At 43.4% G+C, this 15,713-nt stretch overlaps 1 protein-coding gene across 6 annotated transcripts in view; it reads left to right on the forward strand.

The window, feature by feature from the left end:
- FHL5 (four and a half LIM domains 5) overlaps positions 1 to 15,713 on the forward strand; it is a 55,550-nt gene that overhangs the window by 27,509 nt on the left and 12,328 nt on the right. For 5 of the 6 annotated variants that reach the window (XM_065588218.1, XM_065588219.1, XM_008164868.4 and 2 more), the window contains 3 exons: positions 3,280 to 3,454; positions 9,072 to 9,241; positions 11,298 to 11,484. In XM_065588218.1, coding sequence (XP_065444290.1) covers positions 3,280 to 3,454; positions 9,072 to 9,241; positions 11,298 to 11,484 — 532 coding nt within the window. Of the gene's footprint in view, positions 1 to 3,279; positions 3,455 to 9,071; positions 9,242 to 11,297; positions 11,485 to 13,671; positions 15,711 to 15,713 lie in introns of those variants that run through there. The other variant, XM_065588221.1, reaches the window with a different exon arrangement.

The following is a 15,713-nucleotide window of genomic DNA, read 5'->3' on the forward strand; positions in this document are numbered from 1 at the left end:
TTTCTTTGGCTCTGTCTCACAACCCTGCATTTCACTTTGAATTTCATATTCAAATGAACCCAGAAACGTAAAGATGATCAAAACATCTGTGTTTCACACGGTTTCAAAACACAGTCAGAAATTTGCCCAGGCTCACTTGTACCATAGACCAGGTTTGCTCACAAAGTTTGGAAAAATAGGATGTTGTTCTGCTTAGCAGGAGATCTGAGTTCAGAAATCACATCAGGAATTAGTGGTGCAAGTTTAGTGCATAATAATATTTAATTACAGAGATGGACCCAAGCCACAATATTTGGAGCCAGATCTGGGTTTGTGGTCCAGCTCGTTACAGGAATAAAGTCCAGCTGCAATCTCCTGATCCAGATCTTCCTCATAATTAGGTGTGCTTGGATCTGGAAGGGTGTTGGTTTGCCATAAAGTAACTTGAGATCTGGATCCACCTCCTACTGCATCTGGTGATATTTGGTTCCAGGGTTTTAGGCCCAGTTTTAAATAACATAACAGACGATACTGTTCTTTGCATCGTCAAAGCACTGCAAAAACATTAATCCTCTCAACGTACCCATAACCAATGCTTAATTTGGCTGAGCCCTGGCACCTCTAGGTTTGCTGCATCAGTTATGAAAGTAAAAAGAAGCCTTGAGCCCTGGCATCTACTTGCTTGAGCCCCAGCACTACTTTCATTACAAATTTAAGCACTGCCCATAACAGAGGTAAGTAACTATTATTCCCAATTTACAGATGAAGAAATTAAGCCTGAGATTTGGGTACACCTATGCTGGAGCTGGAAGATGTATATTCCAGCTCAGGGAGACATACCTGTGCTAGGCCTGATTGAGCCAGTACACTAAAACTAGAAGTGTAGCTGCAGAGGCATGAGTGGCTAGCCATCCCAAGTACAATCCCATCCAAGACCATAGACAGGTACTCAGGGAGATAACCCCTCATGCTGCTTGCGCCATATTTTTAGCTTGCTTCTATTTTTAGCATGCTTGCTGAATCATTGCTAGTGTGGCTATGTCTCCTCAAGCTATGTCTCCTCAAGCTGGAATTTACACATTCCCGCTCTAGTGTAGACATACCCTTAGAAAGCGGTCCAGACCCAAAGAGGAATCAGTGTCTGATCCATGATTTGAGCTCAGGAATTCCCAGACCATGCACTTAGCATATATCATGTTCTCAGGGCCCAATTAATATGGAAGCTGACCTCGGCACAGGGATTGCGGTTGAGTGGAAGTTTCTTTACTTCAGCTTTAAGCCTGTCCTATCCTGCGCTGTCTTGGTGATGGTTTAGCCCCAAGTGCAGGGTAGAACTGCCTGAGAGCTGCCCGAACTTGTGATTCCTGTCCGTAGCCCTAAATGGCCACTGCAGAAACTCAGACAAGCCAGGGCACAGCAGCAGCCCAGCCAACAACATCTATGTCTCTGCATCAGTGCCACAGCGTTTCCCCTATGCTAAAGGTATCTGCAACAGATGATCTAGGGGTGTTCTATCAGCCTGGGGAAGCACCCTACATTGGGGGGAAATCCCTAGAGGTCTGGGTCTGATGGCTTTATGACCCCGTTACATTAGCAGAACCCGCTCAAAGAGGCCAGAGGATAATGGGAGGGTAATGGTGGGCAAGGCCCATCCTCTTCAGGGAAGGGGTCAATGGCCCTTGTGGAGGTTCAAGATAGGGCCCAGCTGTGTTTCATATGGAAATTATCAAGGAAAAACTGCTGATTTGGGGAGAACTGTCCCAAAACTCTATGACCTGCATTTTCAACAGCAAATTCTTCTACGTGGCGAAGAGAGCCTGTATTCTGAAGCCCAACCAACCTGCCTAATCCAAAATTTAAATTTAAAACAAGCTAAGCAGCAGGATCTTTTCATACTAATGATTTTGTCCCCTAGATGAATGGTTGAATCATCTCCCTATAGCGTGTCTACATTACAAGCACTACAGCGGCACAGCACTTCCATCACTGTAGTAAATCACCCGCTCGAGAGGAGGTAGTTAGGTGGATGGAAGAATTCTACACCAGGACTTAGGTTGCCTTAACAGAAAGTTTCTTAGCGGTGTGAATTTTTCACACTCCTGAGCTACATAGCTAAGTTGGCCTAAGTTTTAGCCATAGAGCAGGCCTGAGAGACAGGAAAAGATAATAGGAGTGAAATGAAGGGGGTACAACAGTCAACTAAAAAAATTGCCCCCTTAGGCTGACAATTGGTTGTTCCTCACAGAATTAAGGGGCCAACTCTCTGCCTCCTTCTTCTCTCCTTTGTATTTATTTTTAGTTATTTTTTGCCTCAGGCTACTCTTTGACAACAGTTTTTGTTTTATAGGCACTTGGAAAGAGCAGTAGGTGTTCAGCACCTCTTAAAATCAAGTCTTGTGTATTTTATTTCCCCTTTTATTACTTTAAGGGGAACTGACAAGGGCAATAAAAGGGATAGAATTTGTGCCCTTTTGTGCTTCTTTCATTAGAAAGAAGACCTGGAAGGATTTGGTTTATTTCTTGTAGGATTTGTTGCTGTTTAGCTGTTTGTTTTTCTGCTTGTTTTTTTTAAACCTTAGAAATGTCAGGAGTCTTAAGCCATATCTTCCTTGATTTTAATGAAACAAAGGGAAAACCTTGTATGTATCTTCTCAGCTTTCTCAGCGCTTAAGCATGTTGGATTATTAAAAGAAAATCTTTCCTTCCAGCTTGTTAGAGGGTGATTGAGTTAAATGGGTTTTAACAAAAAACAAACAAATGCAAAGGGTTTAATAGTCTGAGTAAAAATCACTTCCCCGCTCAGTTAAACAGGTTTCACTTGCTTGCTATCTGTGAGGCCATAACCCTTTAAGTTCTTCAGTTGTCCATAGAGTCTTCCAGGGGAAAAAAAAAAAAAGACCTGAGTTTTTCATGTGGAGACCATGCAAGAAAAAAAAAATCTGGTGGTGTTTATTAAAGGGACGAAACCCATTTGTTTCCTGGGAAGATTGCCTTTAAAATACAAAGTCATCCTTTATATTAAACAAAAAATACTTCTCAAGTGTGGGGGCATGGAGTATCAACTATAGCCTGAGCCAAAGCAGCTCTTTGTGGCCAATAAAAGTGAACTACAGAATATCCTGACTGTCTTTCCACTCTGGATAGATTTTGTCATCTTTGACAATTACCCTCCAGACAGTGGCACAAGCCACTGGTCCAGTCACTCTCCAACTGTTTTTTGTTTAGCTTTTGAAAAAAAAAAGTGTGGGGCTGTGGGGGTAAACAAATGCTTTCCATTAACATGTATTTTCTGTCTCAAAGGATCTCGCCTATAAAGGCCGCCACTGGCATGAAGCGTGCTTCAAGTGTGCCAAATGCAATCACTCTTTGGTGGAAAAGCCTTTTGCTGCCAAGGATGAGCTCTTGTTGTGTACTCAGTGTTATTCTAATGAGTATTCATCGAAGTGCTTCCACTGTCAGAAGGCCATTATGCCTGGTAAGATAACAAGGACTCTTCGCTACCTCTGTGAAATGGTTATATCGCACTTTTAATTAACTGCAAGCACTTGGGTAGTTAAGCTGCAAAGTATAATTTCTTGGCTTTCAGTACAGCATGCAGTGGACTATCTCCCCACATTTAATCCTTCTGTCAGTTAGTGGGGTGGGGGAAGGCAGATACATGCTCATCTTCTGTGATCTAACATTGCATGTGTAATTATATTACACCCCACAAGGAATAATATTACAGTCTTGAAACAGAATCAGATTTGCCCACATAGACTCATTGACTTTGCCTACACTGGCAATTTTCAGGAAAATTACAATTAGACTTGCTACAGTGGGAGTGCTAGTATGAGCGTAGGGAACACTACTATCTGTATTTTTCCATTATGTCATCTAGACCTTCAGGGATTAGACCTGGTTACAGGGGGGTTTTTTGCATGGAAATTTTTGTTGTTAAAAATGTCATCTTCAAAGATGAAAAAAATTTGAAAGAAAAGTTTCAAGATGTTTTGTTTTTGTTTTGTTTTTGTGATGTTTTCTATGATTAGTTTTAACTTGAATTTATATCAGATTAAATGTCTTAAAATTATCAACATTTTTAATTTACCAAACACCGGGTTTAGTTTAGTTTTTTTACTGAAAACCAGTTTCAAAAATGACAGCTTTGTGGAGGGGGGAGTGGGGGTGGGGGAAGAAGGAGAATCATAAAAAAAACCCACAGGAAATTAGTCTTATTTTGAACTCTGCAAAACTTAAACCACTTTGGAATTTCTAAAATTTGTCACTAAATCACTTTGTTTTTTTCAACCAGCTCTGTTCAGGATTTACCATGGTGGTGTTTCTGCATGAGTTGGGCAGATTCAATCCTAACTCAATAGTGGGAGATTCCCTGAAAACACCATGCAACTGAAGAGACAACGGCAGCCCATATGTGGCAAGATGAACTGGCTTGTCTAGGGCAGTGTGTCTCAACCTTTTTGATACCAGGGACAGTTTGGTCCCTTCTTAAACTGTCTCAGGGAAATCTCAGGGACCGGTCCTTGAGAAACACTGGTCTAGGGCATTAACAAATAGGATCTGGCAAACATTAAGAGAAACCAGTGGGAAAGGAGGGTTGGCTAATTTTTCAGGAGACCTTGGTTCCAAAATACTTAGGCCTGGTCTACACACAGTTTTTGTGTTGGTATAGCTCTTTTGGTTAGGGATGTGATTGATTTTTTTGTTTGTTTTTTTTACTGGTAAAACCCATAGAGTGGATGCAGTTATACTACTGTAAAGGTGCTATAGTTCATTCCCCTTCCCTTACAGACATAAACTATACTGAGGCCTGGTCTACACTAAAAAGTTAAGTTGGAATATCTACATCAGTCAGAGGTGAACAAAATCCACACCCATGACCAACATACCTAGGCAAAGCTATCCCCCAGTGTAGACACAGTGAGGTCGACTGAACCTAGCTACTATCATTCGGGAAGGTGGTGTTCTTAGGCATGTGTACACTATCACTTATGTTGGTGAAAAAACACCCTACCCCCCCAAGCAACATAAGTTTCACCGGCATAAGCACTCATGTGCACAGTTATATGTTGGCAGGAGAGCTTCTCCTGTCGACATATTTACTAACAGTCCTCTAGGTGGATTTATTATGTCTATGGGAGACCTCTCTCCCGTCAGCATACAGCAGCTACACGAGCGATCTTACAGTTGCGCAGCTGCATCGGTACAGCTGTACCACTATAAGCTCGCTAGTGTAGACATGGCCTTACAGTGACGGAAAAAAAACATCCATTAGTGTAGGCTACATCTACACTTCAGGGTTGTATAGGCATCGCTACAGTGATGTAGCTACCAGTATAGTCTCCCTAGCATAGGCATACCCAAATATAAGCACATTTTATGCCAGTATAATCGCGTCTATACAGGGGTGTTATACCGCTTTAACTACACCAGTATAAATAAATGACCAGGGTGATGTCTAAAGACTTGTCTGCACTACAATGTAGTTCCAATGCTGTAGCTATGCCTCTATGATCCTGTAGTGTAGACACATATTACAGAGACAGAAGGAGTTTTTTCTGTTGGTTCTGTTCTCAGTTCTTTCATGGAACAAAGGGTAGGAATAAATGGTAAATTTTCAGAATGGAGAGGGGTAACTAGTGGTGTTCCCCAAAGGTCAGTCCTAGGACCAATCCTATTCAACTTATTCATAAATGATCTGGAGAAAGGCGTAAACAGTGAGATGGTAACGTTTGCAGATGATACTAAACTGCTCAAGATAGTTAAGACCAAAGATCTCACAAAGCAACAAAAGAAGTGAGGTTCTTACCCACGAAAGCTTATGCTCCCAGTACTTCTGTTAGTCTCAAAGGTGCCACAGGACCCTCTGTTGCTTTTTACAAAATGACAAATGAAATTTAATGTGGATAAATGTAAAGTAAAGCACATTGAAAAAAATAACCCCAACTATACATACAATATGATGGGGGGCTAATTTAGCTACAACTAATCAGGAAAGAGATCTTGGAGTCATCGTGGATAGTTCTCTGAAGACGTCCACGCAGTGTGCAGCGGCAGTCAAAAAAGCAAACAGGATGTTAGGAATCAGATGTGGTCTTCTCGTCTCAAAAAAGATATACTGGCATTAGAAAAGGCTCAGAGAAGGGCCACTAAAATGATTAGGGGTTTGGAACGGGTCCCATGTGAGGAGGGATTAAAGAGGCTAGGACTTTTCAGCTTGGAAAAGAGGAGACTAAGGGGGGGATATGATAGAGGTATATAAAATCATGAGTGGTGTGGAGAAAGTGAATAAGGAAAAGTTATTTACTTGTTCCCATAATATAAGAACTAGGGGCCACCAAATGAAATTAATGGGCAGCAGGTTTAAAACAAATAAAAGGAAGTTCTTCTTCACACAGCGCACAGTCAACCTGGGGAACTCCTTACTTGAGGAGGTTGTGAAGGCTAGGACTATAACAGCGTTTAAAAGAGAACTGGGTAAAGTCATGGAGGTTAAGTCCATTAATGGCTATTAGCCACGATGGGTAAGGAATGGTGTCCCTAGCCTCTGTTTGTCAGAGGGCGGAGATGGATGGCAGGAGAGAGATCACTTGATCATTACCTGTTAGGTTCACTCCCTCTGGGACACCTGGCATTGGCCACTGTTGGCAGACAGGATACTGGGCTGGACAGACCTTTGGTATGATTCAGTATGGCCATTCTTATGTTCTTATTGTGACAGACCCAGACCAGAGGGGTACAGGAGTCTGGTAGAGGGCAAATATACTGGTCACTGGATGAGTAGTTTTCTGTTCCTTGAGTGACCAGAGAAGGGGCTGCACTAGAGTAATCAGGAACCTGCTAGAACCAGTTAAGACAGGCAGTCTAATTAGGACACCTGGAGCCAATTAAGAAGAAGCTGCTAGAATCAATTAAGGCAGGCTAATCAGGGCAGCTGGGTTTTAAAAGGAGCTCACTTCAGTTTGTGGTGTGAGTGTGAGGAACTGGGAGCAAGAGGCACAAGGAGCTGAGAGTGAGAGGGTGTGCTGCTGGAGGACTGAGGAGCACAAGCATTATCAGACACCAGGAGGAAGGTCCTGTGGTGAGACTAAGGAAGGTGTTTGGCCGAGGCCCTGGGGAAGTAGCCCAGGGAGTTGTAGCTGTCATGCAGTGGTTACAGGAGGCACTATAGACAGCTGCAGTCCACAGGGCCCTGGGCTGGAACCCGGAGTAGAGGGCGTGCCCGGGTTCTCCCCAAACCTCCCAATTGACCTAGACTGTGGGTTCTTCCAGAGGGGAAGGTCTCTGGGCTGTTCCCCAACCCACATGGTGAATCTCTGAGGCAAGAAAATCCGCCAATAAGCGCAGGACTCACTAAGATAGAGGAGGAACTCTATCACATTATGTACTAACTCCACCTCCCAGAGCAGCAGTAGCCCCATTGACAGATGCAGTCTTCCATCAACCTAGCCATGTGTTACACCAGTGGGTAGATTGGCATAGCTACATCTCTCAGGGGTATGTAATTTTTACACCCCCTAAGTGCTGTAGCTATGTTGAGCTACATTCTAGGTGTAGACCAGGGCTGATTTTAGTGGCCTTACCATGATTGTCCTTTATTATTGCTTATTTCTCCACACTACAAACTACCCTATAGTTTGGCATAAAGAGAATGGCATGAGGGGTATCAGTCTCTGCTCCATTTGGGAATAGTAGAGAGAAGTTAAAGTACACTGACAGGGTGACAAGGTGAAGCTTGCCTGTTTCTGCCTTGTATACCATTAACATCTCTTATTTTTCTGATTACTAACTTCAGGATGATAAGCCCCAATAGGCAGGGTCAGCAAGGCCTGTTCTCTTACCCACTCTGGTGAGTGCTGAGTGCTCAGGGGAAACTCCAACCCAATGATGTTAAAGCAAAACTGACTCAGCAGCTTCTCCCCCCATCCAGAATGTGGGCACTCTCCTCCCTGCAGGATCGCCTGCGTTGGAGCATGTCTCCTCCTCCCCTACAATGGGGGACAATTAGAGGTCCCTGATCTCTCAGCACTGAGGCACTGCCAGAGGAGAAGAGGAAAATTGCAATTTGGAGTCACTGAAAGAATCACTATAGTACATGGGGGTGTACGGGTTATGACTTTGTAGATGAATTGGGCATGGGGGGCAATGGTAATCGGGCTCCAAAGCAAGGGTTTTGGCAGATCTGACTCAACAAACGAAGTGCAAAACTCTGAGCTTTCAAATCTCCTTTGATAGAGATTTATATCAGCAGTTTCCTTTGGGGATTGCCTCAGCACCTGAGATGTACCAGTAAAAAGAACAGGAGGACTTGTGGCACCTTAGAGACTAACAAATTTATTAGAGCATAAGCTTTCGTGGACTACAGCCCACTTCTTCAGATGCATCCGAAGAAGTGGGCTGTAGACCACAAAAGCTTATGCTCTAATAAATTTGTTAGTCTCTAAGGTGCCACAAGTCCTCCTGTTCTTTTTACGGATACAGACTAACACGGCTGCTACTCTGAAACCTGAGATGTACCAGACCATCATGTCCTGGACCTTTGACAATCTGTATAGGGTGGAAAAAAGTAGTAGTGATCTGTGGTGAAAATGATCAGCAACACTAAGAGACTGTCATTTTCTGCATCGTGCCAAAGAAATTAAAATTAATTTGAAGAGAAACGAATGCCAGCCTGGTTAGAATGAGATTACTTATGCATGACTTGTATTCATTAGTAAAGGAGTTTGACCTGACATAAGAAAGTTGGAGGAAATTTGTGTAAGTGAAAAGACCTCAAGAGTAGGAGAAATTCATGGGCATGCTAAAATATCTAAGCAATTAATCCCCAGTTTGTGAAAGTGAAGTGCTCAATCCAGTGTGCTGCTTGAGCACAGGATAGAAGGGCACTGGGATGACTGACAAGAGAAATACTTTTGGGAATTAATACAGTGTGTCACAGAAGAACCTGTCCTAAAATATTTTGATACTAGAAAAAATTCTAAAATCTCAGTTTATGCAAATTCAGGTGGATGGGGGCTGGGTGGGAGGAGCTGTCCTTCTGCAAGATGATCACTTAACTTCAGTGGGACTCACATTCGTGTTTTGTTTTTCAGGTTCTCGTAAAATGGAATTTAAAGGAAGTTGCTGGCATGAAGCCTGTTTTGTTTGTCAATACTGCCGGCAACCATTAGGAACAAAGCCTTTGATTACCAAAGACAATGAGAATTATTGTGTGCCATGTTTTGAGAAGCAGTTTGCTCACCACTGCTACTCCTGCAAGAAGGTAATTAACCAAACATAACCAAAGGGAAGAGCTAGAACACTAAGTACTACTACACTCTTTTTAATGCAATTCTGAACAAGGTAGCCCAATTTAAAAAAAATATGCACAATAGGACACTATAGGCAGAGTTTGAATACAGAAACTACAAGGTTAAAATAACCTCTGTAAATGCCATACATTATACACACCTAGAGGTTTTCAATCTGAACCTACATGAAACAGCAGGAAGTGCAGAGCACAGCCACACGGCATACAAGTGACCTTTTCACAGGATGGCACCAAGGGAGTTAATCTAAATACAAAGATAAAGTTGATAGTTTCATATCAGAGCATAGGAAGACAACTGGTGTAGCAGAATGTAAGTTCACACTGTGTGCTTTGCTCTGCTAAAGAGTGTAAGAATGTTTTACTATAATGTTTACTTATTCTGCCTACTTCTTACTTAGTCAATAGAAAATATTTTTGAAAATGTTTTAAAAGTTACTTAAGAGCTGCTGAGGAGTTGAAAATGAACCTGTAATGAACAGAATTCTCATACCATCCAAACCTAGGGTCCTCATTGCTTCTGCTGCTGTTAATTATTGGTGTTACAGTAGCACCTAGAGCTCCCAATCAAGAAATAGCCCCATTGTTTAAGTACCATGCAAACCCAAGTTAGGGTATGTCTGCACTGCATCTAAGAGGTTTGATTCCCAGCCAATGTAGATAGACTTGCACTAGCTCCGCTTGAGCTAGTGTGCTACAAATAGTAGTGAGGACTTTGGAGCACAGGTAGTGGTTCAGTCTAGCCACAGGCGCTTAGACAGGCTTGGACTTGGGCAAATAGCACAAGCTGCACCCATGCCACAGTTTCCACAGTGCTATCTTTTTAGCAACCTAGCTTGAACAGAGGTAATGCAAGTCTGTCTACCTGTGCTGGGCATCACCCTTCCCAGCTGCAGTTTAGAAATACTCCTAGAGACATGGGAGGTCCGTGAACCCCCCCCCACACACACATTCAGGGAGGCTACCCCCCGGCCCCATCCCTTACTCCCCTCCTCCCTGATGGATATCCAAGCCCCACACCATGGCTGGAGGAGCCCTGCCCCAGCCGCCCTGAGTCTCGGTCTACCGCCCACCCCAGGCCACCAGCCAACCCGCCCTGGTCCACCGGCCGGCCCAAGATCTGGCCCGCCTGCCCTCCCAGGGCCACTGGGTGGCCCACCCCAGCTGGCCCCAGCACCGGCCCACCAGCCGGCTGGCCCCAGCTACCCTGAGCCCGCCCAGCTGCCCCGGGCTGCTGGCCGGTCCACCCCCACTGACCCGCCCCAAGCACTAGCCCACCCGCCAGCTCGCCCACCCTAGCTCTCACCGGCTTCAGGGGGGAGGTTGAGCAAGGGCAGGAAGAGGAGCAGCATGGGCAGGGCCACGGGAAGAGTGGAACATGGGAGCGGGGCCTCGGGGCGAAGCATAGGCGGGGCCACAGCGGCCTACTATATCCACCACCCATGCTTTGGAGATATTCCCTGCCCCGAAGAGTTTATACTCTAAATAGAAAAGGGATGGTCCAGTGGTCATGGTACTAGCCTGGGAGTTGGAAAACCTGGATTCTATTGCCACTGTTTCACAGATTTCTTGTGTAGCCTTGGACAAAGTCACTTAGTGTCTGTGTAAAATGGGGATGACAGCTCTCTCCTACCTCACACGGTGTTGTGATAATAAATGCACTAGAAATGGAGAGGTGCACAGATACTACTGCAATTGGAGCCCATATGAGTACCTGCCATGGAACCAACATGAATAACTTATGCAGCTGCATGTTCATATCAATCCGGCCCAGTCAAGATTAAAAACCAAACTGAAAACAATTGAGACTCTCTATATATGGCAGAGAGAAAAGAAATAAGAGGATTTATTTAAAAATACCACATACCTTGGGAATTCCTAGTTTAGACTAGAGCTCAAATGTTATCTGAATTTTGGAAATAATGACGCATTTTGGTGTTGCAGCTGATTGCTATAGATTGTTGTTCATGCTTTCATTCCTTTGTTTATTTGCTTTTTGTTGCTGCATCAGATGATAACTACTGGTGGAGTGACATACCACGACCAGCCATGGCACAAAGAATGCTTCCTGTGTGCTGGATGTAAGAAGCAGCTGTCTGGGCAGAAGTTTATTTCCAAAGATGACCATCCATACTGCCTAGACTGCTTCAGAAAGCTTTATGCAAAGAAGTGTGCAGCCTGCTACAAACCCATTACTGGTGAGTCTAACCGTTTAAAGTAGACCAGCCACTAAAACGTTATCAGTGCTGTCTCAGGTCAGATATCTATTAACTAACATAAAATATTCCACTTGTAATTAAATAATTGCACTTATTGTGAATTTTAATGATCAGTTTGCTTAAAAAACACTTCTTCGGTGTGACTACACTGTTAGTAGAACTTGTGTTATGAGCCCCTCGGTTTGTTAACCTAGGGTTTGAGGTTAACCTAGATTAGGAATTGTTAAACCCTGAGTCCCAATCTGGGGCTCCAGTTTCTACATGGCATCATACGGGCCTGAGCCCAACCACCATATCCCAGACTTCCTAGCGCTCTTCCAAAATATGGCTGCTCTATTCATGGTGCAGTGTATGAAAACTTGACTGTCCACCAAAATTTACTGTTTAGAGGACAAAGAAATTTGGCCTGTGGGATTGTGGAATACTTTTGGTGGACTCACAGAACACAAATCCAGCAGGGCTACCCTGCAAAGTAGTAGGGTGTGAACCCTGGGTCCCAGCTTGACTCAGGCCCTCTGCCCCCATGAGGTCCTGGGTCGGGATCCTGGGTCTAAACCCTGATTTAGTGTGATTTGTGTGTGGACAGAAGGGAGTTTAGGCTTGAGCCTGAGTTCAAACCCCGGGCTTACATTGCAGAGTAGAGATACCCACTGATAGCTGATTTTTTAGACAAAGGACATGCAGTAGATTTATTCTACAAGGATTTCAGTAAGGCATTCGATACAGTGCCACATGGGAAATTATTAGTTAAATTGGACAAGATGAGGATTAAACCAACTGAAAACTGGATAAGGAACAGGTTAAAGGGGAGACTACAGTGGGTCATACTGAAAGCTGAACTGTCAGGTTGGAGGGAGGAAACTAGTGGTGTTCCTCAGGGATCCATCTAGGACCAATCTTAAATGGGAGTGTGCTAATAAAATTTGTGGATGACGCAAAGTTGGGAGATATTGCCAATATGGAGGAGGACTGGACTATCATACAAGAAGATGTGGATGACCTTGAAAACTGGAGTAATAGAAATTGGATGATATTTAATAGTGCAAACTGCACTTAACGACTAACAACAAGAATTTTTGCTATAAGCTGGGGACTTCTCAGTTGGAAGCGACAGAGGAGGAGAAAGACCTTGGTGTACTGGTTGATCATGGGATGACTGAGCCATCAGTGTGATGCGGACATGAAAAAAAACTAATGCGATCCTCGGATGCATCGGGCGAGATATTTCCAGTAGAGGCAGGGAAGTGTTAGTACCATTAGACAAGGCACTGGTGAGATCTCATTTAGAATACTGTGTACTATTCTGATCTTCCATGTTTAAGAATGATAAATTCAAACTGATGCAGGAGCAGAAAAGGGCTACTAGGATAATCAGAGAAATGGAAAACCCACCGTATGAGAGGAGACACAAGGAGCTTGTCTTGTTTAGCCTAACCAAAAGAAGGCTGACTGGAGATATGATTGCTCTCTCTACATATATCAGAGGGCTAAATACCAGGGAGAAAGAGGATTTATTTAAGTTAAGCACCAATGTTGACACAAGAACACCTGGACATAAACTGGCCATCAGCAAGTTTAGGCTTGAAATTAGATGAGGGTTTCTAACCACCAGAGGAGTGAAGTTCTGGAACAGCCTTCCAAGGGTGGCAGTGGGGGCAAAAAACCTAACCAGCCTCAAGACTGAGCTTGATAAGCTTATGGAGGGGATAGTATGAGGAGACTGCCTACAATGATACATAGCTGATCAGAAACTGCTAGTAATAAATATCCCCAATGGTCAGTGATGGGTCACTACATTGAGAAGGCTTTGAGTTACTAGAGAGTTCTTTCCTAGGTGCCTGGCTGGTGGCTATTGCCGAAATGCTCAGGCAAGACCCTGAGGGCTTTTTGCCTTCCTCTGTAGCATGGGCTACTGGTCACTTGAACATTTCAACTACAGTAAATGGTGGATTTACACAGACCATCCTTTCCTCCCTATCTAGTGGAGGAGTAAGGAAACTGATAATCTCTAAGGGTACATCTACACTGCTATTTTTAACCCTCCAGCTTGAGCCCCACAAGCCAAGTCAATTGACCTGAGCTCTGAGACTCAGTGCCACATGTTGTTCTTTGCAGTGTAGACATACCAGTAGAGATTATCATTTTTCTTACTCCTCTTCTAAATAGGGAGGAAAGGATGGTCTTGTGGTTAAAGCACTGGGGAGACATGGAAGATTTTGATTCTGTTCCTGGTTCTGACAGGCTTCCTGTGTGATATTGGGTAAGCCACTTCTTCTCTCTAGGCCTCAACTGCCCATTTGCAAAATTAGGTTAGTAATAACCCTCACCTCACAGGGTTTGTTGTGAGGATAAATTCATTCATGTTTGTAAGGTACTGAAGTGGCCATATAAGTACCTACATATATACACACTAGGGCAGATCCTCAGCTGGTGTAAATTGTCATAGCTCCATTGACTTCAGTGATGGGAAGACGATTTCAGTGAAGCCAGGGCAATATACATCAGCTGCAGAGCTGTCCCATGGTGTCTTGTGACACAAAAGGGGCCCTCCTGTATTTATCCTCCAGTGCACTCAAAAGGAAGAAACAAAATCTATTTGATTCTCTCTATAAAGCTCTTTGTTATAAAACTTACCCCATTGAAGGGACAGTCTAGTCTGTAGGCTCACAGCCATATGAAAGTGAGCTCCATGAACCAAATTCTGTTCTTAGCTAAGTAAATGCAACCCCATCCATTTAAACCTCATTACTTCTAAACGGAGTGCCACAGATGTAAATGAAGACAGAATCTAGCTCCCCTCCATATTACATGCAAGATACCTTGTTGGAACATGTAAATCACGTGTCATTCAGTACAAGCTAAGCATTACATTATTTTTATGTACTAAAAGAGCTTCTCTTGTGGTTTATATAAATGTCTTGTACATTCTTGGAGTGGAAAAAGCTGCAAAGTGAAGTTGAGTGCCTCAGGTCCCTAAGGATACATGAAGAGACACTTAATAGTATCCTACCTCTAGTAGGCACACAAACATATACATTATTTTAGTAATTAGGTTTTTTTTAGACATAAAACTAGTACAATTGTAGGTTAATTAGATTTAACTGTTCTGTGCAGCTAAGGCACATTTATCAAAGTAAGAGATCTTGCCACTCATGGAAAAGTTGTATCATGATTTAGCCCTGTGTGCTTAACCTGACATTGAATTATAAATGATTTAACACACTGACTATTCTGAGACCATTAGTTGAGACTATTAGTAGTGAATCTATTATTCCTCTAGCCCAATGATGAAGTGTAATGGAGTCAGCTAATGACGGATGTCTGATCCTCATATAAGTAAATCAAGTGAGGGGAAATTCAGTCTGCTGTGATAAGATTACAAGGTGGGGGACAGGAACAGATTCAGGAATCTCTGAGACAGAAAAAATCTTAATTAACATGTTAACCTATAGAGTTCCACAATTCACCAGTATACCCGAGGGTAGTCTTTTTCTGGGAGCTTGTGTTTCACATAGGTCAAATCTAGTGACTTTCAGTTTGAGTCCTGGACTATGAAAATCCCTAAATCTCAGAGATACTTAATTGAAATGTCTGAATTAAACTTGGTTTTGCACTGGAACCACACAACCCACACATTACCCATGATTTCTATCATAGATGACTCATGCCTCCCCATACTGGGGGGCACAATCTAAAGGGGAGGACACATGAACACCCCCACATGTCTTCTCCCTTGACCTGCACCAAGCCCGGGGCCACTGCACTCTCCCGGCCCACATTACCTGAGGAGGGTGGGAGGCTCTGTCCTTCTCCCACTGCACCTCCCCCCGGCACGTTTGGCCACTGGGCCCAGGCACTAAACCCTGCATGCCTCCTGTACATGTTGCCTCTGATTTCTATGGCAGTTTGCTGGAAACTGGGTGCAGGGTTAGTGGATGTTTTGATGAGCCAGGTCCATGTTTAGAGACCGTAATGGGATATGAAAACAGGTGTCTCACAGTTTGGGGCTTTGTTGCAAACGTTTTCCCCATCTCTAATTTTTAGTTCCTATTATGCATATGTTGGGCATATCTATTTCTACAGGCTATTTCAAACTGTAGGATGCCAGTAGATTTTAGTGTGAACGAAGACAACATGCTCTATTCAAAAACAATCTATTTCTGATCTCTTCTAAAATATATTGAATTCCCTTTTTTCTAATTTCTTTT

The sequence above is a fragment of the Chrysemys picta genome, chromosome 3 (assembly GCF_011386835.1).
Source record: "Chrysemys picta bellii isolate R12L10 chromosome 3, ASM1138683v2, whole genome shotgun sequence".
NCBI lineage: Eukaryota > Metazoa > Chordata > Testudines > Emydidae > Chrysemys > Chrysemys picta.